This window comes from Oxyura jamaicensis, chromosome 1, assembly GCF_011077185.1.
Source record: "Oxyura jamaicensis isolate SHBP4307 breed ruddy duck chromosome 1, BPBGC_Ojam_1.0, whole genome shotgun sequence".
NCBI lineage: Eukaryota > Metazoa > Chordata > Aves > Anseriformes > Anatidae > Oxyura > Oxyura jamaicensis.
Window position 1 is genome coordinate 149,301,400 of NC_048893.1, and position 27,508 is coordinate 149,328,907.

The 27,508-nt window shown below is 38.0% G+C and overlaps 1 protein-coding gene across 1 annotated transcript; it reads right to left on the reverse strand.

Moving 5' to 3' along the window:
* Window positions 1–648: 648 nt before the first annotated feature.
* TM9SF2 (transmembrane 9 superfamily member 2) lies at window positions 649–27,502 on the reverse strand. The gene is made up of 17 exons (XM_035318737.1): window positions 27,329–27,502; window positions 23,993–24,060; window positions 22,851–22,944; window positions 22,083–22,210; window positions 17,129–17,258; window positions 15,525–15,649; window positions 14,507–14,618; window positions 13,841–13,920; window positions 13,638–13,746; window positions 13,375–13,507; window positions 13,015–13,134; window positions 10,808–10,865; window positions 10,007–10,166; window positions 8,374–8,525; window positions 7,267–7,378; window positions 6,418–6,589; window positions 649–1,831 (listed from the first exon to the last, which is right to left on the reverse strand). The coding sequence occupies exons 1-17, from the start codon at window positions 27,464–27,466 to the stop codon at window positions 1,764–1,766; spliced, it is 1,959 nt and encodes a 652-aa protein (XP_035174628.1). The 5' UTR covers window positions 27,467–27,502; the 3' UTR covers window positions 649–1,763.
* Between the last annotated feature and the right edge of the window lie 6 nt (window positions 27,503–27,508).

Below are 27,508 nucleotides of genomic sequence, written 5' to 3' on the forward strand. Positions count from 1 at the left end.
AAACGTTAGCATTTGTGTAACTACTGATGATTTTGAGCAATGGATATCCTCACAGCAGGTAATCACAAAAACAAGGATATAAGGATATTCGATCATATGCTTTCTAAAACTTTAGATCAAGCCACACTACAATACAGCTCACTGCATTAAAGAACAACCACTCAACCCTTTCTTGTTTTGAATATAAACCATGGAAGATTTATCTGAAAACAGCATTTCACAATGAGGGTGTGTAGGGAGGGGCATGAAAACAATTCTGAATTCTGTCCACAATCTCTGAACGCAGCTGGGGATGGGGATAGGCAAAACGTGAGAGAAGCGTGGTTCATCCAGGAGGGGTTGCAGAGCACAACAACTGAGGAAACGTTACCTGAAGTACTTACATGCCAACTTCTAGGAGGTTAATAATGACAAGTTACCTTAACCAAAGATATTTTTATTGGGTTCAGTATTCAATCATCATTAAGGTTAAGGTCTTTTAGAAAAGCAAACCAGTAAGGATGAAGAAAGCAACCTTATAAATGACAAGTGATACATGATGATTAATTTTAAATAAAATTTTATCAGGCTTGTGAAAAAGTGCCAGAAGCCAAATTGTGTTTCGAATCTAAATTACTGAACAAAGTATGAATAAAATATTCCATTTTCAAAAAAAGCAAATATAGGTTTGATGAGTCACCTGAAATTGACATTAGTCTCTTAATATAAGGCAAAAATAGTAATTTGCTTTTATTTTTTTAACCTACATCAAGTACAATCGGCAATAGTTGCCATATAGAATATGCATCATCAAGATCTCTTGAAAGCACGACCAGCAGAGGATGCTGACTCATGCATTGAGATCTTCTCAACATATTGACAATTCCACGGCAGTCTCTGGACTGGGTTAAGTACCTGGGTTAAGGACTGAAATAATGCTGCAGAGGTTTTTGGCAATGTGTGTGTATAGTTTCGTTCTCACGTGCCACAATCACATTGTAGCGTTATAGCCACGTAACACAAATAACATGTCTCGCAGACCTAAAGGTGTGTCAATACACATAAAACTGCAGAAAACTCCATAAAATACTCTATGCAATCTTTAAGCATCCCTCTTCAATATAATTGTATTTACAGATTTTTAAGAATTTATAATAGGTAATGACCCACTGAAGACATTTTTACAATATTTATTAGATTATGAATTTATAAATTCAAGGACTCAGAGGCACATAGTTTAAAAGGCCAAGAACACTGAAACTAATGAAGTCACAGAAATCAGAATACTTATGGACATAATACCAGTAAAAAATAAAAATCACATCCAAACTAAAAGCAACACTTCTTAAGAGTCATCCTTCAAAGTTAGCATAATAAAAAGTTCTCATTTCCCTCAAAGAAAAATAATTCATCCCACCTACCAAGCTAGAAAATCCTATTTACAGTTGTACTTTAATCAGAAGTATCATTAATTGTGTAATACAGCCATTTCTATTCTGCCATTAGAATTTTACGTTTCTTTTGAAGTATAGTCGTATTTACAAATGCATAAATATTGTAACTCTGATCTTCATTAAGATCTGAATGAAAACAGGTTGTTAAGTCACAATACAAACGTGTTAGTGGAAAAAAGTGTTTGGGGTAGCTGCATATTCAGTATCATTCTCAAAAGAATAGGAAGCCAATACTTCTGATAAAGCTCAAGTTCCTTGACTAGACCAGGTCTTTAAGTTACGTTAACGAAGATTAAACCTCTTCTGTGTTAATTCTTTACATTGCTTTCTTCAGTCAACTTTCACCACACTGTAGATTTTGGTTACAAACCAAAAGCATGCAAAGAATCCAATTGTCCCTAGAAAAAAAAGATACAAAAAACATGGATACATTTTAGGAAACCTTACACAACAGATGAATTTTTAACAATAGTTTATGAATCAGGACTTATGTATACACAATCTGCTATGTGTAGTCTTCAGTATATTTATCAGATCATATAAAGAGACAGACAGAACATGGCCTTTACAGGTATCAACCACTATAATAAAGTATTTAATTTTCACAATCAGAAATGTATAATCTGACAGACTCATTTTAGGTTGTCTCATTTCTCTTCCTACATATTGGTTCTTTGTTGCTCTTGTTATTCCCCAGTCCAGCCTCTGAATATTGCTCCATTTCACCCTCCTTCAGTGACTAATCACACACACTTTACCTGATCTGCTCAGCTGGTTGGAATGTTGTTGTTATATTTAATAAACCAACTAGACTAACAGCATCAAAAGAAGTTCACCTATCTTTGGTGTATTTTAAGGTCTTGGAGAATTGGAACACTACATTTATTTCTGCATAAATTAAGTTAATACAAATTTCAAAACATGGAGCAGTTCCTAGGCAACTTGTACTTTCTATTGAAAACACGTTACATACCTTAAAAACAAACACTTTTTGAAATACATTTTCACTGCCTAATGTATAAGCAAACCTGACCTGAAATTTACAGCCTAAGACTGTTTCCCTGATAATTTTAGCTGAAGGAAAACTCCTTTTGAAGCTCCAACAGATAGAAGCTTTTAACAAAAATATTTTTTTTTGAATGCAAAATAGTGAATGCTTTGTTCATCTGGCTGTATTGCTTCAAAATGCAGCCTCAGTCAGAATGATATTGGACTTAAAAACGGCTCAGAACAGCTGTTACAGGAACCTTCACTTCCCACAAAAACTAGGACAGGAAAAAAGCACTGAAGATTATAAGAGGTAGTCAGGCAAAAATCAGATAAAGGCATCTTCTAAGAAATCACCTCTATTTAAGATTTGCTAAGAGGCATGACAGAAGTTGTGTACTAACTTATTCAGCAAACAGTCTCGTAAGGAACCATGAATGATATCACAGTGAATTTTTTTTCCTTTCACGCTTGCTAAACTACTGATGTTTAACTGACTCATTTACTATGATACGTAGTTGTGGTCCCAGCTGTGAATCAAAGATTTGTCATGTAGCTCCCGGTATTTTGCCTGCTGAGTCTGATCAATGACCTGGAATGCAGTATGGAAGCAAGTGCCTGAAGCATGTGTTACACTGACATAGCAGCAGGGCACCATCAAAACCCTTCCTGATACTGACGATTTTTAACAGATGAGTAAGCAGCAGCAGAATAGATTTGATACAACAATTATGATATTCTCTTTTTAGCTTCTTTATCATCCTGACACACGAAGTCAGTTGCCTTTAGGAGCAGTTTTTGCTAAATTGCTAGTATGGTTTTTCATATAAGAATCTGGAGAAGAACTGCCTACCCCTTTAACCTGCCTCTAACTTTTGCTATAAACCCTTATCTCAAGGCATTTCAATGAATCTCAGAATTGAAAATATCCACCTTTGAACGCAATTAGCATGCCAAGCTAAATGGACTAAAATATTTCTTGATGCTAAGAAATAGGGCTGTTCCTTCAAATTAAGGGGTAACTTGTTCTTACTCTCACAGGAAGTTGATAAAATCATTAAGCATACAATGCTTCAAAGTTCTAACCCTTTGCATATTCTAACTTTGCATATTCTCCCCCAATTTCAATACAAAAATTGAAAATTTCTAAGAGCTTAAACATACAAAATATGGAAGTTTATCTTGAGTTAGGCATCATGATTTGCATCTCCACTGCCCCAATTACATACAAATTACTACTACAGGAATCATCCGAAGAGGTTGGAGAGCAAACCGCCTCTTCTTTGCATCCTTTTGAGCCTGTCCTGAAAAGGATTCCCCAAATTGACTGGCAGGCATTGCGCAACCCATTGTTGAGAGTCAATCGAAAGTGAATGTGTGAGCAAAGGAAAAGGGAGCACACTGCACACATCTTAAAGCCTCTAGAAGATGTCATGTGACATGACTGACTTGACAGAACAAGTGCAGTGAAACATGGAAATTACACGCGTAAGGTGCGGAAAGGCAGCTAAACCTAAACCAAGTCTCAGCACAGAAAACTCACCGTACAGTCCCCTCTATCCTGTATGCACGCACTCCACAATTACTGCATGCATCCGAAGCAGAACAGACTGAACAAAGCACATAGGGTAAATACAATTCCTGTTTTAGCCCAAGCTGTTCTCTATTATGGCAGGCATACCAAGTATCTGCTAGAAAAGCTAGTGAAAATGAATTAACTGATCTTACCCTTACATAAAGCCTGCTTATTTTTTTCATGTTGCTTTGCATTTGCATCATGTTTAAAATTAGCTACACAGAATCATAAAATCATTTAGGTCAGAAAAGACCTTCCAGATCATCAGGTTCAACCATCAACCTGACCTGCTGAGTCCCAGCACTGAGCCACATGCCTGGGTGTGTCACATCCACAAGTCTCTAAATACATCCAGGGATGGGGACTCCACCAAATCCCTGGGCAACCACTTCCAAAGCCTGACAACCCTCTCTGTGAAGAAATTCTTCCTGATATCCAATCTAATCCTCTCCTGGTGCAACTCAAGACCATTTCCTCGCGTCCTATCACATTCATCCTATCACTTTATCATCATTTTCACCTAAGATGAGAGACCAATGCCCTCCTCACTGCAACCTCCTTTCAGGTAGCTGTAATGAGGTTTCCACTCAGTCTCCTCTTCTCCAGACTAAACCACCCCAGTTCCCTCAGCCACTCCTCATAGGTCTTGCTTTCTATTCCCTTCACCAGCCTCACTGCTCTTCTCTGCACATGCTCAAGCAACTCCACATCCTTCTTGTAGCAAGGGACCCAAAACTGAGCACAATAGTTGAGGTGCAGCGTCTCCAGTACTGCATACAAGGGGCAACCACTTCTCTAGTCCTGTTGGCTATTCCATTTCTAATGCAGGCCAGGACCATCAGCACATAGCGGTACACATTTGTTCCTAATTGAACAACCACACATTCTTAAATTCTAAACATCGATAAGACTTTTAGAAAATCCAGATCAGAAGCAAAGGTTAAGCCAAAGTCAGAGCAAGAAATCAGAGTGAGGAAGGAAGGCAGAATCTATGATCTACGTATTCAAAATAGTTTGCTAATCAACACACAAAACAAATAAAAATAGAGATGATGTGCAATTTGCAAAACTTACGCAAGCAAAGCCAAAATACGTTCGTCTAGCTTTTTACAAGATGCATGGATGTAAAACCACATTTGGAATACAGCTGTTAAAAAAGGCTTTTATAATGTTGCATTCCCTACTTTTTAACAAGCAATAACTCAAGAGACGCATAGTTTGTTCCATCATCTATGTTCGGTTGTGGACCAGAAACTGCTTCGATGTTTCCTAAGTTGGAGTAGCAAGGTCTCTGAAATTACTATTTGGTTACTCTTAAAATAAAGATCATTCACAAATGTTAGTTCTCTTTTCCTACTGGACTTTTTTCCTTCTCCTCTGTGCTATGTGGAACTGAACATTCTACTTACAATTACAGTGAGATCTGTATTAAAAGCTCTGATGGCAAGCTGTTTGTGTTCCAGGAGGCCTCAAAACACAGCCTTACAGTTGTACATATAAATCCATATCAAAGCCTTTGGAATCATTAGATTTCTTCATAAATGTAGAGCTTGAAATCACTTACAGCATAGCTCAGTTCAAAAATCTCAAAAATACTGTTCTGTGGGGTATGCTGGAACAGAATTTAGTATTTTAAAGTACTTTTAGGAACTGGCAGGTGCTACCTTTTTGCATGACCTTGGAAAGAGACTTCTTGCATCCTCCAACCCCAAACAAGGGATAAGCCTACCTGACTGAAGATTCCTTTTCAGCACTGAAGATGACAAAGGGAAGATTTTGTCACCTCAGCTGACATACTGAAGACAAAATTGAAGCACAACACTTAAAGGTGCTTTTCCAGAAACTCATAGTAATGATGACAAGGTTCTAATAAAAACTGTATCAAACAATGATTAAGATCTCCTTCCCCTGCCACTTCTTAAATGCAACAGGGGAAAGAAGGTAAAACGTTGCAGAAGAGAGCAAATAGGAAAAAAAAAGTATTGTCAATCTTTATTCCTCTTTCTTCCTTCCTCCTACTCCTCCTACAAAAGCTGCATTTTTCGCTTAAGTGCCACTGCAGCTTCAGACTTGATGTGTTTGAAGTGCTTCTCTAAAGACAATTTTAAAAGTCAAAGTTTAATCACACAACTAACATAGGAATGAAAACTGGAGAAATATTTATCAAGTTTAAAGCTTTCATATTTCAAAATCTAAATGTAGGCCACACCTCAACTTAGCAGTCCAGTTTTGCCTCAACCTTACTTCATCTTTCATTCGAATTTGTGATGACAGAGTTGGAGAACAAAACAAAACTAGCCCAGCAAAAATCAAAGACTACATATAAATTTGATTCTGTATCAAGATAAGTTTTGCCAAGGCTTCTGCTACACAAAGCTAAAGGCAGAGTCAACATTTAAAATCAAGGTTCAATATACTTACCTGTGAAGAGGAAGAAGATCAAAACCATAATCATGGTATAACCAAAATACAAAATGGTGCTAGCTGTTCCTGTGATTTGCAGTTTCGAAAAAAAATAATGTATTGCATATATTAGGAAATAAACTGCAGTGAAACCACTCGTGAGAAATGAACGCCACTGCCAGTGATAGTCCTAAAAGTGGTGGGGAGAAAAAAAGAGTAATATTTCATATAGCTCTAATACACTGACCCTATTACTGAATGCCAATTTATAAGTGAACTTCTTTCTATTATCCAAAAGTGAGCAGTTTTTAATTTACAGAAAATACTATATATAAAATCGACACTGCTTTAACTACATCATTCACAACTGAAGGTAAGAAACATAAACATCAATATCAACTAGATAGAAAACTTATAAGCCAAATAAGCCTGATCTACCACTGTGAGCCAGGAATTTTTTCCCCCCTTCTGGTTGGGCACATGCAAAAACAGTCTGATTGAGGAAAGTTAATGGATGGATGGATCTTCAGAGTACAGGAAATTAGACGATATATCTGACAATATATCTGGCTTCATGTGTACTGGGTCCTCATCTGAGGAGGGGGAGTGAGAGAGCGGTTGTGGTATTCAGCTGCCTAGCACGGTGAAACCACCACATCAATGGTACTCAGTGCAGGGTTTTATTTACTTATTTTCAAACTTTGCCAAAAGTAGCTTGCTTCACTTTCTGAAGTCATGGTTTAAGGACATTTAGTAACTTTATTTATGCTCAATTCTGTAATAGTTATTTCCAAATTACAGAAGCCTTACATTTCTGAGGCATCCTTAAAGCAGTATTAAGCATGGATATTGATGAATACTTCTTACCTCTGCACATAGATGGAAGTAACAGAGCAATATTGTGGCCTCGGAACATGTAATAACCAAAATAATGAATACCAGAAACAGGAAGCCAAACATGTAATACATCTGGTGAGACCTATAAAAGAGTTTTCAAAAAACAATAAAAATTTGTAATCAACTCCATGCTAGTATTATTTCTTCATATGCAGTAATATCACCTTCATCTTACATATCCCCTTTCTTATCAAGGTACTTAGTTGTGTGGCCCTACAATTGACTAATTTGTTTAGCAACCGAAGAACAACAGCCAGCAGCTCAGACTGAAAACAGTAAGAAAGCAAGCCCAAAGCGTCCTCCTGGTGTTTGGGATTTTAGGGAAAGAACTGACTGGACATAATGAGTTCCAGTGAAGTCAACTTGACCTCTTCAGCTGACTTCAGCAGAACTTGGATTTCACCTCACATTTCAATCAAAGGGGCAAAGCTGCAAAATAACAAGAAATGTCAAATGCTTTAGCCATGTATGCTGGGTAGAGGCACCTATTCAAGGTTCAGAAACAGTTTAAAGATATCCAATAACTAAATTGTGCCAGAAGGAAGACAAACTCCTCACAGTAGATTAGTTTGTCAGTGTGCTATAAACTCACTGCAAAATTCACTTAGCCAGGACTAGTTCTTGGTGCTTTATGTTTAATATTTAAGAGATTTACTCACTGATGCCTTTGAAACAACAAATTTTGTGAAATCTTTATTTTTTTCTCCCAGGAGCAGTAATGCTTTCTAGCCCAACAACAATAAAAAAGCACCCCACACCCCCAAGTCAATTTTAATACACTTAAGTCAGAGGAAAAGTGTGAGAAACCTAGCTATCTGAATATTGTAGGTGAGCTGTAAGTTGCTAAGCACATCACAGCCCCTTCTCTACACACCTTGACAAACAACACAGGCACTGAACATTTTCTAAATCACAAAGTGCTAAAAGTAAGTTAACATTTGTTTTTTATTGAAACACTATTCTGGTAAGTCTATATGCCTCAAAATCAGTCAACACCTCTTGAAGAAAATAAGCTTTCACAGAGAAATTACAGCCTTTGATGACTGAGAAGGTTCACGTAGGTTGTAGTTAACTTACCAAATACTGTTCAGAATGAAGAACAACTGTATAAAGATACACCCAAAAGGCAGAATCCCTCCCATGATAATTCCAGGTAATGGTTTTGTATAGAATGATTGCTCAGGAATCTGACGAGGAATTTGATTCGTGCGAACGGGGTGTTCAATAGCCTTCAAATGAAAATAAGAGATTGCTAAATAAATAACAAGTCAAACTACAGTACCACTTGTTTGCTTTCTTTTGAAATGAGTGCTGGCAGAAGTCTTTTTATTTTGAGTATGCACAGGCCCATCTACCACTATGCTTGCATTTTCTACCAGTCTAGCAAACAACATTTGCAAGGCAAAACAGCTAAGAGAGTTCTTACTGAGAACATTGCAACAGATGTTTTGGACTTCCCTTTTTTATGATTGTCTATGACCTGTGACATAGCTGGAGCTCTGGAGCTCATTTCTCACTTTTCAACTTGGGAGTGGTGGCAGTGCAGACTCTTGGTTTCCCCTTCTAAAAATCTAAGATGGTTTTCAGGATTTACTCCAAGAATCATATTAGGGTAAACTTATAAGGTGAGAGAATTCAATCTGGCAATTAAGCCTTAATTTAAGCTACATGCATAAGTCAGCATGGCAGGAAGAAAAAAACTGAAGGCAGATGGATGCATACTTTGCCACCTTTCCCCTTTCTTAAAGATTACCATCAAAAGCTCCAATAATTTTAGCTCAGAACTTGATTTCTTGGTTTTATTTTAACAGACGTGTGACACATTTCACATTGCCTTACAGCTCATCAAATCCTCCTTTGTTCAAGGAACTGTCTCTGTACAATACAGTTTTTCGTTTTTCTCTGGAATTTTAACCTGGTTATCAGGGAAAAAACAACACTGATTGTGGTTAAGAAAAATGGGCAAACTACAACTGACTTAAAAATGCCTCCTAGCATACTTTAATATTCTTTGAAGAACTACAGTATTTCTCTGAGAACTACAGAGAGATGGATCTCTGGCTTCCTGTATAGGAAAAAAAAACAAAAAAAACACAGATATCTAAGTTCAGCCATGTCTAAGTGTATGTGGCACAGCAAACCACTTTTTAAGCAAAAAGGAAACCACCCATTTCAACATTTAAGGTTTGGTCGCCTGTGTCATAAAGAACCTTCATCTAAGAAAATTATTCAGTTTAGTAGGAAATCCAAATTAAATCAGTTAGTTTCTGCCAAAAAGTTATAATCATTTACAGAACACTTAGATGAACAGGATTTCACAAGTCTAGTAACTTGACCAGAAAATATCTTTCTGAAGTGTCGGCGTAGACAGGGGACAGGAACAAAAAACACAGGGGAAAAAACCAAAACCACACAAGTTGCTTTTCTTTATGCTTGGCTGGTCAACAAAATTTTCTGGTAATGAAAGAAATACTAATTAAAATAAAGAATGCCCAGATTATTGTTTTATCTGGAACAGTTGTTCATGATCAATTACAATGATAACTCTAATCACTGCATAGGAATGTCTTGGAATCTCAAGTACGTAACACAGTTCTAAAGCAACAGATCAGAACTGGAGCTAACAATACCAACTAGCTTATTTTCTACTTCAGTTATAGAACATACACATGTATTTTTAAAAAATCACTGTATCAAGAAAAACACTTACATTTTTCTTAAAGCCAAAATAGGCACCAATAAATGTCAATGGTACAGATATGCAAAACCAGAGTGCCAAAATAGCAACCAGAGTACCAAATGGAATAGCTGCTGAAGAGCCTTCTCCCCAGAGAATGAGGTTCATAATAAAGAAATCTGCAAATACAATTCTGAAAAATACATAACACACTTAAGGCACAGAAACACTCATTATTTAAAGGCATTAACAAAACAATAGCACCGATTACAATTTTAGTGTAAATCTCTTAAAATCAGGAGACAAAAAAAAAACATAAAATGAAGAGGTCAAGCTAGCAATTCTTTCATAATCTAGAGGGACTGAACTCCAGCAGGAGCTGACGTTCCAACTAAGCAGTTTCAAGGATATGCTTGTCTTAACTACACTTCAGGGTAAGACTGCTTGCTGTGATTAAGCAGAAAGACTTAACGCAGTGGTTATACAGTATATGACACCATGTAAGACCAACTACAGTGTGGTCAGAATGATAGCCTACAGAGTAAAAGATAACAATGAAAAAGTATGTCTAGAACTTAGTAGCATTACATTGTTCTTTTTTAAAATCAACCTTTTCACATGATGAGAGTAAATAAAAAGCTTCCATTAGAAGAATTAAGTATGATATGCCATTAACACAGCCATCTTTGTCAAATGTGCCTTGATATTTTTATACCTTCTGGAACAAAGGGACAACATAATAAGATTTGCTTATACAGCTGAAGCTTGAAAATTAGTTATGCATGTCAGAGAAGCAATTTAATTCTTTTAATCGTGGTTATATTCTCAACTTACCCAGGACAAAGGAATGATGTCAGCAGGACATTTGTTTTCCATTTCTCACCTCCAAATGCTGTATTAAAACATTTAATAGTCATCAAAACATGCATTAAACTCACAACTATTAATTTTCCAGTCCATTTAGATGTTATTTAGCTTACAAGTACTCAAATAATGTGCTATCATGCTCAAATTTCAAATACTAAACTAAATCTTCACTAATAATAAAACTAAATTCCCTCATCTTACTTCTTAATCACAGAGCTTCAAAGCAAAGAAAACACTCAGGTCAATGACAGGAGAAGTAACCATGTAAATAAACTGGGCCTCTGAGCACTTCATCATAAGAGGAAGAAACAGATTTGCAGTACATTTAAGTCTTAAAAAATGTTTAAAGTTCTTAATCATTTCAGGATTCAGTTTTCTAGCATTTGACTGCAGGTTTTATTAGAAAAAAAAAAAAGTGAAAAGGTAGCTTAACCGTTTTCTTGAAATAATTCATATCTAAGAATCTTAGAAGAAATTTAGGACTAATGCTTAGAGGAAGCAGCGATGTTCTCTTAAGTCTTAACAGCATTAAGCACCGGTGATACCAAAAGACCAAGGACAGCTTTATTAAAAAATCCTTATGAGCTTGTAGTACACTGATAAAAATTCTAGTCGGAGTACTTTAAAATGAAAATATCCCACTGGAATTCAGTGAAGCTGACAATTTCATCTGAGCAGTGCCACAATGACACGCTTTTTTATTTCAGCAATCAGAAATGATTACAGCTAGAATGATTTTAATTAAGTTTCTATTCCTTCCTAAAATCTTGGCAGAACACAGCACTGGTAATTAACATTAACCAGTTATTTTCAACTCAGGCTCCACTTTTTAAATGCAACATTGAAAAAGCATTTAAAACCAGATACCTATTTCAGCTGCATTTTTGCTTTACATGTCTTTCAGCACTTTATTTGCATACTGTAAGGAAAAACATTTGTGTTGACATGTTCTATACGGGGCCATAGAGCATTGCCCTCTATACAGGCCACCATTTGTCGTAACAAGAGCATGTCTGGAGTAGTCACTTAATGCCTTACTAGTTAAACTGAATAGTCAAGTATCAACTAACCTCACAATAAATATAATAGGAGATATAGCTGTTATTAACAACAGCCTCACAAAGATATAAGACTGAGTTCACCATTAACCAACTTCAAAACATCCTTCAAAATACAAAATATCCAGCATGATATAAAGAATACTACTACTTTCAGCAATGTTTTTGGTCCTAAAGTCTTCTTCCATTTAAGTCTAATTGGCTTGAAGAGAAGCTCACTACTACATCCCTACCATTGTTGAAAAATTCCCTACAAAATGAAAACCCTATTTCCCCAGTGGTTGTTCACGCATGAGAATTGTAAAAGCACCGGAAGAAAGAACTCCAATGCCTGTTGCCAAATTCAAATTCAGATATAAATTCTCTCTAGCACTATATGTTCAGTACTAAAATAGTCCAAAAGTTCCAGCTTGCTCAGTCATAAACAGCCTTGTACTTTGAGTAAGGTAATTAAGACAGGATACAGAATGGCATGTAAACCCTAAAATAAACCAGAGGGTACAGGAACAAACTATTTAAGGTTAGTGGTTAGGCCTTGAAATGATGGCTAGCTGGAATGAGTTGAGAAAAACAATATCAACCAACTACTGCCAGGTGCTCAAACATCACTGGGGTGCCACAACTACAGAATCCCTAATAATTCACCCCCACCTCCAGACCGATAAGCATCATTCCCCCAGAAATGGCACTAACTAAAAAAAGGTGGCACAAAATCTAAGGCATGCAAGAACAGAGGTTCACCATTTGGAAAAAAAAGTGTTACCAAACAACATCGACAGCTAAAGTTAAAAGCAAGTTAAGGGTCCCCATTCCCCCATCCATACAAAAACTTAAGCACTAAACTATCAGCAGTAATTAGTATTAGGAAAAATGAATTTGTTCGCAATTCCATAAATACACAGCAGCAAGAGCAATTCAAGGTCTCTAGGCATGACATAGTTGAAACAATTTTGATGTGATCAATATTCTCTATGTATTTTCTGTTAAAAGTACATTTCTCCATCTTCCCTGAGGGAAATTACAAATCACAGCATAAAAACAAAAACAAAACAGTTCTATGATGATAATTTATTTTAATGAACTTCAGCTTTGTCACTTTAAATAACTTTTACTTACATTTGTAGAATCTGGCAGCAACATAACCTGCTGGAGTTCCAAGCAGCACCCACAAAACTACAGCACAGGTCATAAGAGCTCCCCGGTTAGCAGGTGACAAAAATCCCAGGCAAGCAAAAACTACGGAGGCAGAGATGCACAATTTCAGAAATTAATTACACATTTGACTTAAAGCCAGTACAACACTCAGTGTACACGGACTAAGATAAAAAGTTGTACATCCACTATCAGCTCAGCCGTTTTTCATCTTTGACTTTTAAGAGATATCTAGACAAAACCATACTGTTATTTTAATAGTTCCATGCAACCAGCAGTGAAAAGCCCTCTACTAAGCTAATTCCCCCCAGCTTTATTACTTACACAGTGTAACAAAAGTCATTATTAAAATCTGTGTGCCAGAGCCAAGAAAAACAGACAACAGCATTCCTTTTCTTGGAGGCCTGAAAATATCACCGTGAACCAGCTTCCAGCCAAATTCTTCCTGAGCATCCTCCTGTTGAAGAAACACACCTATTTTAAGATGCTAGATTGCTTCAAAAATAGCAAAGATTGTTACAAAGATACTTTTAGCTGAAAATAATCCATATTCCAAATATATTTTAGGATGCACGTTTCAGACTTACGGTGGAATCCATCTGATTGTATCTTGCAATGTCTTTATGCAGTGTCCTCAGCATAATCATAGCTACCATTCCAGACAGAAAAAGGACAATCACCAAGGAATTCATAATGCTGCATTGGTTGAAAAATAACAGTAAGTCATTACTCAAATTGCAATGTAAAAACAGTTCATTACAGTACAATTGAAGACAGACTTTCTTCTCACCTAAACCATTGAATGTGAGTGTGAGGCATGGATTCCAAAATATAATCCCATCTTGATGCCCACCTTATATTTTTTTCTTCCTTAAAGAAAAAACACATCAGTTTCAGACTCAGCCAGCGTCCAGCTGAAATTTAAAGTTGATTATCATACAAAGTAATCTTAAATATCATGATGAATTAAAAAAAATAATTTTGCATTGATCAGAATACTTCAAGGACTGCGTTTCTTTATTTTTTTCCAGAGTAAAGATGAAAAAAATAGTGCCAATCAACCTGAAAATTACTATTAAATAAACCATAAACACCAGTGTCAACAAATAAAGATGGCCAGCTGTTTTTCCTGACAGGATGTGATTTCAATATTTTATAGCATACAAGAGCAAAAGCACTTTCCAGTACATTTTTTTTCCCAGACCATCTAGACAGACATGGAAAGAGTGATTCTTTTAAAAAACACATATCTTTTACGGGTTTTATGGGGAAGTATGCAAAACTGTAAGACATATGCTTAGGTCCCAAGACACTGCCAACATTTAAATTCAAATAGCTTCTAAAATACAAGTTTACTATTCTGAAATATTTTTAGCTGTCTGGCTTTAAAACTTGTATTATTAATACAAGTGACTTTATCTTAAGAGGTAACTACCACAAAAAATTTACCACTCACTTGAAAAGAAACTGAGTACGTGTAAGCAATTTTGACTTCTCCATTAGCCTTATTACTTATATCCATAGGAACTCCTGAACAGTCAGGGTTGTCTGGATGAGTATGCTTGTAACTGTGGGACGAAAAAACACAGAAAGAATGCTGCTTCACTAACAACACTATTAAAGATAACATTCATTCATCTTACACAAGTATTGGTTTCATACACAACGTTTCTCTTACATACCATAATATACAATATATATTGTTGTTCTTAATGTCTCATAACTGTCAGTTCATAAGGAATGCTTCACAAGCAGAGAACTTCTTGACACCTGAACTTTTTAAACAAACATTGTCTCCTCTAAAAAGATAACTATAGAATAATACACTCTCTAAAACAGAATACCATCAATTAAAGAAGTGTGAATACTACCAAGAACCTCCAAAACACAGTTACAAAAGAATTACTAACTTCTGTCAAACAGGTATCAGTAAAAAATTAAAAAAAAAAAGAAGTACTTTCATCATGAAGCTGGACCAACAATGCAACAAGCTCAGTTATATCAGGATGACAAGATGGTAAGAAATAGTAAAACAGACATCAGTTGTGGAAAGACCACAGAGACACCAGAACAACTGACTAGTATACTTGAGAAAACATCACTTTCAAATCCCAACTGCTGAAGACATCAAATGTTGCACTCTAATTACTCCTGCCTCAGGCACTGAAGGCTTATTCTGTCACAAGACAGAATGTTCTCCAGTAGGGAAGCGAGGGCTGCTTTACTTAACGCACACTGCTTCCAGCTTTCATTTTATCTTTTTCCATCCAAATAGGAAACTGTGCACAAAGACCTACGGAATTCAGAATAAGATAGCATTAGACTGTCCTACATTAGACTCCAACAATCAACAGGAAAGCTAAGCCACACATCACATACCTGAAAACATTTCTGACTAGCGATACAACTCCAAAACAAAGCAAGTACCTTGGGATGGACCACTGTTTGAGGACAACTTAATTCTGAATACTAACCTTTTTGGTTCAAGTTTAGCAGCAACAAGTCTTGCTCCCAGAGCTTCATTTTCCACAACATGGTAATATATTTTTATGTCAACATGATTGAAGATATAAAAAGTATCTTTTTCATGAAATTCTGACTGGAATGATTAAAAACATCAATAAGAAATATGAAAGCTTTATGCAGAAACTTAGAAAAAGTAATTTTAGACTGCATTCAGATTTCTTGTTATGAAGTTCTTTACAAGATGAATGCACAATTCTGGGAAAACAGACAGGAAAATTAATGCTAAGAACTACATTTTAAGAGCAGAACTTCACTTCAGATGACTGAGGATGTTACATTTTATTCAGCTGAAGTAGCAAACTGAATAGATAGCTATGCAATAACTTTCATAACCAGAAGTGTTTCATAAACAAATAGCTATTTTAAAACAGCGTGTATTCTTCATAGATTAAACCAAACCTTCCAAGACAAACAATGCAAATAATTGCTGTCTGTGACAGAACCCCTTCCACATTTGAAAAATGGCTGCTGCCTGCAGTGCATCTTTGCACAAGAACTCTGAATAGACATTTCAGGTGATGGGACATATCAGTTTGAAAACTAGCCCGTTAAACAAGTTATTACATCAAAAGCTTTACATCTACTGAAGTTCAACTAGCCCTTCTCCAAGGTTCTGTCCCCAACCCTTTCTACTAAAGGCCCTAAATATAAGGCTGCTTTTACAGATAGCGTTCTTCTACAGTCCTTCAATTACTCCTTCAGTTAGCTTCCTTTTTACTAAAAAATATATTTAAACAAGGTGAAAAAATATTGCGAGATTACTTTTTAGATCATAAACATGTTTCGAGAAATATATTTATATGGAGTATTTGAAAACAAATCATTATGTAAGAAAGGAAACAAAAATACCAAAGATGACAGTTCCTGGCAGTTTCTAAGTTCCACGAAATGGTAAGTAAAACCAGAGACCTGTTTCAGGTTCTCAGTCACCTCTCCATGGAAGAGGTCTGGGGTAATCTGAAGACAATCTAAATTTCTTAACGCATTCTTATTTACATAACACTTACAGTGCATTTATCTGAACCTCCACCAGTTAATCCAGAAGATCTGTCTCTCCCAAGAAAGGCTTAATTCACTCAGGATTCTTATATTTTGCCTTCTTTTATTAGCCCATGTAGTTTTAGGGAAAACAATCCTTCAAGAAGTATTAATTTCCATGCAGAGATACAAACACGTCTATGAAAACACTTCTATCCCACAAAAATGTGAAGTCCAAGCCTTCAAATGTTTACACTTCATAGCCAACAAAGGACAACACATTTTTCTCCTCCTACACCCTTTATATATACACTAAGTGCCATGCACCTTCATCTCTTCCCTCTATCTTTTTGAGCCCTTCTGTATTACACAACAGAGGACACAATTCTAGACAAACCTGCATGAGAATTACAAATTGCAGTACGTGCAGAGATACCAAAGCACTTGCCTAGATTTAGGGAACAAGTATTCTTTTAAGATAGTGAGGACTCACCATAGAAATAGGATATAGAAGAAATTGAAGTTTTTAAATTAGCAAAGAGAGGATACTAAAAACCAAACTCATTAAACATACGTTAATAACACAGGCATCTTTTGGACGGCCATCTTCTGTAATGTAACAGCCAATGGGAAAACCAGGATTGCAGAACCGCTGGCCATCTTCAACATCATAGCACCAGGTCACAGGCATGTTGTCCACAATCCTGTACATTATACAGTGACATTTCACAATCTTTTAACATACATAGCGTAATGCAAATAAAAACAAATTGATCTAACTTTGCAAAATTCATTATTGGAAGACTAATGACAGGAATAACGTTTCTTCCAGATTTTAAGCTACAGAATCCAGAATTATACCACAGACTTCACTCTAATTTCCAAAAGAGATATAAGCATGACACTGTTAAACCTTTTTTTTTCTTTCAGAAAATTATTTCCGCAGCAGGTGGGTAGGAAATAAGTGGCTTACTCAAAAAACATTCCATTCACTGGATTAGATTCTCAAGTCCCCTTACACATATAGCCCAAAACATAAAGCTCTTACACTCTGAAGATACAAGAATAAGTTGTTCCATTATTTTACCTGAAAAAATAGCCCAAAAGATCTATTAAAGCAGCTAAAATGAACTAGATAATTTCAAGTTTCTTCAAGACAAAACACACAAAAAATGTGCTCACACACTATTAATTCTTCATCTTTCTCATTGCTCTTTAATTACAAAACACATCTTTATTTAGACTGTTTAAAGTTTTGTTTTGCATTAAAGCGTAAGTTTTGGTGTTTTGTTGTATGTGAATTTCTGACCACTGACCTCAATTGCTGTTCCCCGAGAGCATGTAATATTTAAACTAGATGGTTTAGACACACAAAGAATTGTAAGCCACCACACCACTGCGTGGTGCAATGTTTATCTGCTGCCTTTATCATCATCTCCTAAGATTTATATTCCCATTATGTAAGAGTCCTGAGCCCCGCAGGCTTACAGTTCAGTTTCAATGCAAAGTTTGCAGAACTCCAAACCTCCATGGGGACTTACAGAAATTCATAGAAAAGTTTGGGTTGGAAGAAGCCTCAAAGATCACCTAGTGATCTGTCCATGCCCCCTGCCATGGGCAGGGACACCTCCCACTACAACAGGTTGCTCAAGGAAGGTCACTTACAACCTGGCCTCGAACACCTCCAGGGATGGGGCATCCACCTCTCTGGGCAACCTGTTCAGTGCTTCACCATCCTCATAGTAAAGTATTTCTTCCTAATGTCTGATCTAAATCTACTGGTTTTTGTTTGTTTGTTTTAGTTTAAAGCCCTTACCCCTTCTGCTATCACTTCAACTCCATGATGAATAGGCCCTCCCCAGCTTTCCTGTAGCCCCCTTTAGGTACTGGAAGGCCACAATAAGGTCACGTCCATGTCTTCTCTTCTCTAGACTAAACAACCCCAGCTCTCTCAGCCTTTCGTCATAGGAGAGGTGCTCCAGCCCTCTGATCATCCTTGTGACCCTTCTCTGGACTTGTTCTAATAGGCCCATGCCCTTTTTACGTTGGTGGCCCCAGACATGAATGCAGTGCTCCTTATCCACTGAACAGTCCATCCATCAAATCCACATCTCTCCAATTCAGAAGACAAGGATGCTGCATGGGACCATTACACAATGAATTGAGACAGTAAGAAACAAATATAATCCAACATGGTACAATTAGTACAAATGTCAAAAACAAAGCTAATACTTTTAAACAAAGAAAGACACTCATGCTCACATCTCCCTTTGTAGAAAAAAGTAGTAAAAACGTGTTTGTTATGAAGTGCTTTAATGAACTGAAAGATAAACCCAAAAAGAAAATCATTCAGAGATGTAAAATTCAACAGCTGCCCTTAGAGCATCATTAACTGCTCCAAGATATGTTTTTACAGATCTATTAGTAAATTACATACATGAAGACATGGGACAAAAGCTACTTTTTGTGCATTGCTAAAGCAAAATAAAGACATCCCACTGAAACTTAACACTACACATTTTTGTAAGCTTTATCAAGCTGCTATTCTTTGCAATTAAATATCTCACAATTACAACCACTAGGCTACTAATGTTAACAAATACCTGATAAGGCCTCACAGGTACTTCTTAATACCTAATAAACCACAGAATTATTGCTTCAGACAACAAAGACCTACTTAAGGAACTACTTAACACAAGGAAGTCTGCATCATCTCTACCGTTAGCCAACATACAGTAGCAATAACATAAGTAGCAATACTGACTCATATTGACCCAATGGAAGAAAGTTAAGAAAAGTCCCTTCAAAAACAGGATTTGAAGGTTCTCAGATTCCCGTCTCTCACAGAACTGTAAACAGCAGCAGCAACAACCAAATCAAACTTTACCATGCTACTATGAGGCACAAAGATGCTGATTAGGAGCTATTCCAGGTGCAGATTCATTGCATTTGGTTCTTATTTGGACTCTTACTCCCATTGTGTATGCCAGAGGTGGTTCTTTGTTTTGCTAGTACCTTCATTTCAGAAATCAAAAGCCAGGTAAAGCATTAACCTATTGCAAACAACTTTGGTTGGGATAAAGGTTTTCCCTTGCATCTTCTGCAAAGAAGTACTAAGCTGCCTTCAAGCTGTAGCGCTGGAACAAATTGATAATTTAAGAAGCAAATCATTTTTCACAGTTAATCTTCAAATTTAAAATGACGTGAAGAGATTATACACGAGGAGCAAATATGCTCTACAACAGTTCTTATACGTCTCCCAAGAACATCTGGTGATGAATGTTGTCAGCCAAGATATCACTCGAGCTGTTGAGTCCAATTCAGCATGTCAATTACTAATCTTATTAAGTGGCTTTTAAGACCTTGAAAGTACTTTGCACCATCTGTGTTCCCCAGGAATTTTATGACACATGGAAGCCTGGTAATAAAACCTCTACTAAATACTCACTTATGCTACCTTGCCAATCCCTATACATCATAACCCGATACCACACTGTTGGACTATGCCACCATTCATCACAAAATCCAGCCACTTCCACTTTGCAGAGCTGTGGTTGAGGGGGGGATGAGTGGAGGACTTGTTAGTGCTACGTCAGAGGTTGGACTCGGTGATCTTAGAGGTCTCTTCCAACCTAGATGATTCTGTGATCATTACCATAACAGACATAAATAGGGATTCTTCATGCCACTGGTTCTAAAGCTCCAGGGCAAAGACCTAGCACTTCTCCCATTTATATTTTGCAATTAAGAGAACCAAGAACCAAGAATCTAAGAACACAGAGTATTCTAAATTTAAAGGGAAGTTTCCCCACTAAAAATGGGACTACATCTTGTGTGAATCAAAACAGTTAGTGTGTTACAGAGACTTTTTAGCCCATACCATTACGTATACTTGTAAACCAATGTAATCAGAGGGGGAAGAAAACATTCTAAAATAATTTGTGATTAGCTTTTACAGTTTTGTTTCTGTATTAACAGCTTAAGCTTCGGGCTTTCCTAAAAAAAAAAAAAAAAAGTTTCAAAGAGTGAAGGGGTCACAGCCCTGGGAAATTTTTCATTTACATGAATTTTCATTTATACACTAAAACATACACAAACTTTAAAGGTTAAGCCTTAGGCCACACCAATATGTATCAGTGAAATTCAAAGTGATGCAAATATTATAAGCACATGCAATATTTAAAAGGAATATAACCAAATGAAACATCTTTGAAGCTCCACATATTTCAGCACTAGACATATACACTCCAAGTCAATGCAAAAGTAGCTGCACCTTTCAGAGCTTTTATTTACTCCTTGGTTCACTCACGTAAACACACAGCTATTATCTGCAAACCACTCTCACCTAATCTATCAACTTCCAACTTCAATAATTTCCAAGAAGTTTCCAAAAAGATTTAATTCAGTGAGCCATCATCTATCCCTAAACATGCCCACATCAGCTTCCAGGAACAGCAGGAAAAGCACTCACTGCCTAGCCACTATGGGGGCTGTATTAAAAATGAAGAAACTGAATGTGGAATTAGAGACACATTTAATAATAGAGGCAACATTCAACATCTCACCTGCATTTTTACTAATGTAGCCAGAATGTTTTCATCTAATGTCTGGGCAATATTAGCTATGTTCATGTATTACTTCCAAAGACATGACAAAGTAAACAACTCTGACAATTTAATGTTGTTCCTTCTACGCTTGTACCCAAATGCTGCTATCGGCACAGAACACCACTATACAAATACAGATAGCACAGATGGATGTTCCCAATGTCAAGACAGAACCTGTAGGTAAATGTTTCCCAGCTCTTTGATACCAGTGCAGAGCACAGGTAAATCCTAACTGACAAAGGAGAACCAGATTCATCACACACCATGAATGCCCTGCCCCACGCCAAGCAGAAAGAGAGCCCCAGCATGTTCCACGGTAACTCAGATGGTATAAAAACCACCTGTTACAGAGGGACCGAGGGAACAGAAATGGACTAAGTGTTTGTGTGTTCCTCAGTTTTATCAAATCATCTTCATTGGCCACCATTCATTTGCATATCCTATAAGAAAGGCACATTTTGCTTAAAAAACTTCCTCAGAACTGTTAATCCCATCTCCCGTACACAATGCTCCAAGGAGAACACAAAGGCTCTTACGGAGAATAGAGGCAACAAAGCAATAGAATGGAGGTCTCTCAAGAATTTTCTCAAACTCAGGCAGGATTAACTTCTGCATTTACAGGTACAAAGAAATAGCAGTATTTTTCAGTAAGCAGACAAGCAGCACAAAAAAATCACACACTACATTTGGGAACAGGATTTGTTTCCATGACCTAAGCACTCTTTCCTGGTGCTTGCTCTCTTCAAGTGAAAAAGAAACTGATATTAAGACAACAAACAAAATAACTTTTGCAAATCCAGAAGGGTAATGGATTTAGTGCAAATACCTACTGTTGAATCTGAGTTAATATGCAAATACAAAGCAATAAACTAGATGATCACCAATGTAGCCTAGCCAATTTATGAATCGATATCAACTTACCAATGATGTTGATAATTCAGTAGCATACTTTTTTTCAAGAAGTCTAATTTCTGCTTATCTTCTGGCTTTTTGGTATCATATGTCTTTGTACAAACAGATTTACATGTCTCCTTCTTGTTGAATGTGAACTAAGAAAATGAAATACATATCAGCAAATTATTAATACAGTTGCATAATTTCAGAATGTAACAATTTTCCCACATACATTTATAATTGCCTAAGCTAACATAAATAAAAAAACAAAGTATCATGACAATGTATGTTAGCATTCCAAAGGAGGATTTCATATCAACAGGTACAAGATCAGATGAGGGTTTTTACAGAAGTATGTTGTTAGATCCCTGCACTAAGAGTTACTTGTTATCAATTAAAATCTTTTTTTTTTTTTTCCTGCAACAGTTTAGCAGGCAAGTCATTTGACCTCCAAGCAGCAAAGCTGTCCCAGGCAGATTGAATGGAGAACTTTCCCTCCTACAACATGTACTGGAGAAAGTGAGAGTTTTAGACAAGTTGGCTATCACCATTGCTGATTCTTCTGCTATACAGCTGCAAAACGTTCAGACCTCCACAACATATCCGGCCAAAACTTCATGATGCAAAGCATAAAGCAACAATTAAGTTAAACTGACATACTTCATTATGTGGAATTTCAGATTTTGAAGTTATTTGAGAACTCTGAGCCCTCATGAAGAAGATCTTCAAGTTTCTGATCTCCTTTGGTTACATTGATCATAAGTATTACTAAAAGCCCCCTGTCAGAGCACAAACCCTGTAAGGAGATGGTTCTATCCTCTCTCCAAACAACACTTGACCAAGGTTTTCAGAGGGACGCTTCTTTCCTTCCGCTTGACAGAAATCAAACCTGAGTTAGAAAAAAAGATAGGAAATAAAGTATTTGCAGATGCAAGTGTTAAACTTCATACAATGCCCCTAAATCAACAAACCCATATCTACAGTTTTCCTTCCAGACAACAGTTTCTGACTTGAATATACAAAGTGTAAAAACCACAGGCCCCTTTGGGGCATGAGGGATTGTTACAGGACAGGACAACAAAACAATCACATATCTTCATCAGCTCTTTCAGAACTCTGTTTGTATAAGCAGGGTAGCACAAAAGTTTCCTTGAGTTACAAGTTTCCAATTTGTACATGAATTAAGTCTTCACATTGAGTTTCATGACAGCCATGAAAGAAAAGCACACAAGCCAGATTCTTGGGGGGGGGGAGTACAGACAGCTGCTTTACAGTAAGTGCCATTAAATAAACAGGTCATTACACATTCATTCACCAAACATAGCACGTCCTCCAAGTTTTTTTCCAATCCAATTGCAAACATACCACGTTTGTTGTCATTAAATCACAGATATAACTAGTGCTTCAATAATAACAAAGTATTTTTCGAAGCAACAACTTTACATAGTCTTACCAGGCACTGGCATGTTTTGTGCACTCTTATGCTGTATACCAAGAAAGCACTTAACAGCTCATTAAGACAATTGATGGGAAGTTCACACCTCGTTACCACTTTATTCGTTTGGCTATAGGCTACTAAAGACAGCAGCAATACTTTGATCTATAAAGTGACAACTAATGCAGAAGAGTAAATATGGACATAAATAGGTATGTAACACTGCATTACTCTAAACAGGGATTTTCGACCTACATGAGTGCCTATGAATCCATGCACTACTTCTAGAGAACCTGCAAAGAAAACTGGGAAAAAGGAAGCAAAACAACAACAAAAAAATCACATTCATCCCCTTGTTGGAAATTCTAGAAAAGAAACCAATGGACTTTCCTCACTGGGAAACTACCACATCAAGACACTAATAACACTTGAAGATAAAATAAAATGTATCTTACTGGAAGAACTGACACCTAAAGTGGTGTAAAGAGCATGATATACTTACGCAGTATATTCATAGGGAAGGACAGACTCTACAGAGTCAAGCCTGTTCACAAACAGCTCGATTCCAGACTGAAAGAATCAAGATAACCACTGGTTATATTTCAACAGTTGTGACATACATACACATATATGTGTGTTTATATATGGCTTGTAAATGTAAGGTAAACAAAAGCCTCCAGCTGAACACGTAAGATTTGTGTAACCGCGTATCTTGAAATACAGAATCTTGTATAATGAACTGTATCTGCTGAGACCATAGGTTAAACTATCTAAGCAACAAAACAGACCTTATGACAAAAACACCGTGAGGCTAACATATGAATTCAAATTACAAGACAGAAAGTTTATCACAGTTGCCAGTGTTCTAGTTTAACACAGTAAGCTCAAGCTGTATTAGTTAGCATCATAACGTTTGTGTAATAAGTCTTAAAATGGCATGGATAGAAGTATGGATGAAATTAGTACTTTTCCAGTAAGCGGACTGGTGCACAATTTTATGTAGCAACTGAAAACTCAGCTAGGGGGATTCAAACAATGTATCCAAATTGCACTATCTTAAGTTTAAGTCAAAGCTCTTTCCAAAGAGAAAGCAAGAATATCCACCTTTACCTTCTCATAAAAGATTATCAGTAACTCCAACAAATTCTGAGCACGAACCTGAAATTCAGTCTGCTGTGGTTTCAGACTACAGTTTGTTAGTCTGAAAGGGAGCAAGACCTCTCTCTTTCAATAGCAAGCCATCTATTTTCTCACCTGAATCAAACATGAGTGAAAAGGCACTCACATTTAACCAAAACAAGAAATTCTGGGGAAATAACGTGGAATTGATCACATGCCTCTGTAGCTCAGACACTTCAGTCAGGTACACTGCACCTGTCCGCATGCAAGTCAGGATGCAGTTCCAGGAGAGGTAGGCAGCTGAGAGCTGTTACGTTGACTCACTAAGTAAACACAGTTACTGCTCCTCTTTTCTCTGCTCTAAGCCATGCGGACTTGCTGCTAACCTGTGGTTTGTGCTCTCTTGTCATACCTCTGTAAGCTGCTGCAACTCACTAACACTGCAGAAAACTAGCCTGGTAAAAAGTTGGATAGTCTCCTGCCATGTTCATAAGTTCATGTAAGGATTTAACAAGAAACACAGATAGAGCAATACTAAGGAAAACACCACATTACACTGAGAGACAGATAGGAAATTTCACTTCCAGCAGCAAAGAATTGGACTGCCTCTGCTGCTTACAGAACCACGGCCTGAAATTGCCTAATTGAAATTGCCAGAGAAAATTCAGTTGAATGCTCCAATTTTCCATAAGAACCTGTGTTGGTTTTTAAATGGCAAGTTTTTGGTAGCAGACAGGCTGCACCCTCTGTGAGCAGAGCCCAGCAGCTGCCCCATGTCAGATCAGAGCCAGCTCCAGCTGGCACCGAAGGGACCCACCACGGGCCAGGAGCAGGTGGATGTGGCCTGGAGGAGGCTGCGGCCCATGGAGAGCCCCCGCAGGAGCAGGCCCCGGGCCGGAGCTGCAGCCCGTGGAGAGGAGCCCACGCAGGAGCAGGGGGTCTGGGGGGAGCTGCCGCCCGTGGGGGACCTGTGCTGGAGCAGTTTGCTCCTGGGGGATGGACTCCGTGGGACAGAGCTGTGTGGGAGAAGTTCTTGGAGAGCTGCTGCCTGTGGGCAGCCCCCGCGGGAGTTACTCATTATATCTGCACAGATCACCTTCCATTTCTGACAATATTCCAACCAGAAATAGGAAAAAGCAGCCAAATTGAGTCTGGCCAAGCAGCTCAGTTGACAGTTTAGGGGAAGGTGGAAAAGTCACAAGTCTTGTCATCCTTGTGCAGCTAGCTAGCTGCCCCACTAACAGCATCACATCCCGCCTCACCTAGAGAGCAGGAGATCCTTACAGAATGTGACAGGCAAATAGGACCATTTGCAAATCTGGTCTGGGGACCTACATCCTCAAATGTGAAATAGGGGAGAATTTTGTCTAATTACTGGAATGACAATCCTAAGAACTCAGCTAGAACATGGAGAAAAATAAGACCATTCAAGGAAGCTTAGTTTTACCCACTTACATGAATATTACGCTGTAGCAATGATCTGATTGCTTATTATCTTTTCCTCACCAGGCACTGGACTAAATGGAGAGAATTAGATTTGAGAAGCAATTTAGACTTATCTGTATGCCTATGCCTCGCTTAGTACACAAATTGGCTGGCACAAGGCAGAATAACAAGAGGTGGCTTATCTCAGAAACAGACTGTCACAGTAACATGCCTGGTGAGGTTGTCCTAAAACATTCAGCTGGCCAACGGTGGTAGAATCACATCGACTGCCTCATTTCACATTTACAAAGTGGTAAATTCTTGGGAAAAGGATTCACATATTTTGCAGACAATGCATAAGAGGAAAAAAAAAAAAAAGTAAACATGTCTGAGAGAGATCATCACATAAATGTCTCAGGCTGGATAAAAAAGGCAGCAGGCAGCATGTTTTGTTTTACTTAAAAATCACTGATGTAATCCTAGCTTGAAACAGGAATAATTTAAACACTGCAATGTTTCTGAGGGATGCTCTGAAGAGCAACAAGCTGCAGCTTGGAAGTCTTAGCCTGTATTTAAAGAAAAGTTTCCCTAAACCACCGCAGAAGGTAGTACAGCACCGTAGCGTCATGCACAGAGATAGTGGATGCTCCATCCATGGAAGTTTTCAAGACTTGCTAAACATAGGCAGAGCTGCTCTGGTCTAGTGTTGACAACAGCCCTGCTTCAAGCACGAAGCTGGCCTATGGGACCTCCTGAGCTCACTTCCTAACTGCTTCTGGGATCCTATAAAGGAACATCCCCCACAGAAACAGCATGCAAACAAGCGAGGAAACCCATGGTTATGCGTTTAGCAAGGATTTGGGTGGTCTGAATCGAACAGCACAGTCGAGAAAGAAAGAGAAACTATAGCACGAAGGCCTAGCAGCAAACAGAGGAAGGTATCTACCAAAAGCACATGATTTAAACACTTTCATCCTGAGGAATTGGGGAACACTGCTTCATATGACACAGAAGCTGAGCAACCAGAAAGTCTGCGGCCATTTCCAGCAGCAATAAGACAACGTACGCCATAAAAGCCATCAGTCTTGAACCTTTCTGAAGGAATGGTTCAGTGTAATTTCCATCAGGGCAGAGGAAACTTCTAAAGTAGGGGGGGCAAAGGGTGCTTTATGTACCGAGCCCCCCGTCACCCGGCACCCACACAAACGCCTAAGTGAGGCGATGCCGGCGTGACAGGAGCTGTACCCACCCCCCGGCCCCTCCCGGTCCCACATCCCCCATCCCCCCCGCTCACCTTGCACTCCGCCGTCTCCCTGTCGGCCTCGCAGAAGTTGACGGGCGCCAGGCCCGGCAGGTAGAAGGCGACCGAGAGGGGCGGCGGCAGCACGGCGGCCGACAGCGCCAAGGCGACGAGGAGCGGCCGCAGGGCCATGGCGGGGCGGCCGTTAGAGGGGGGGGAGGGGGGCGGCCGTTA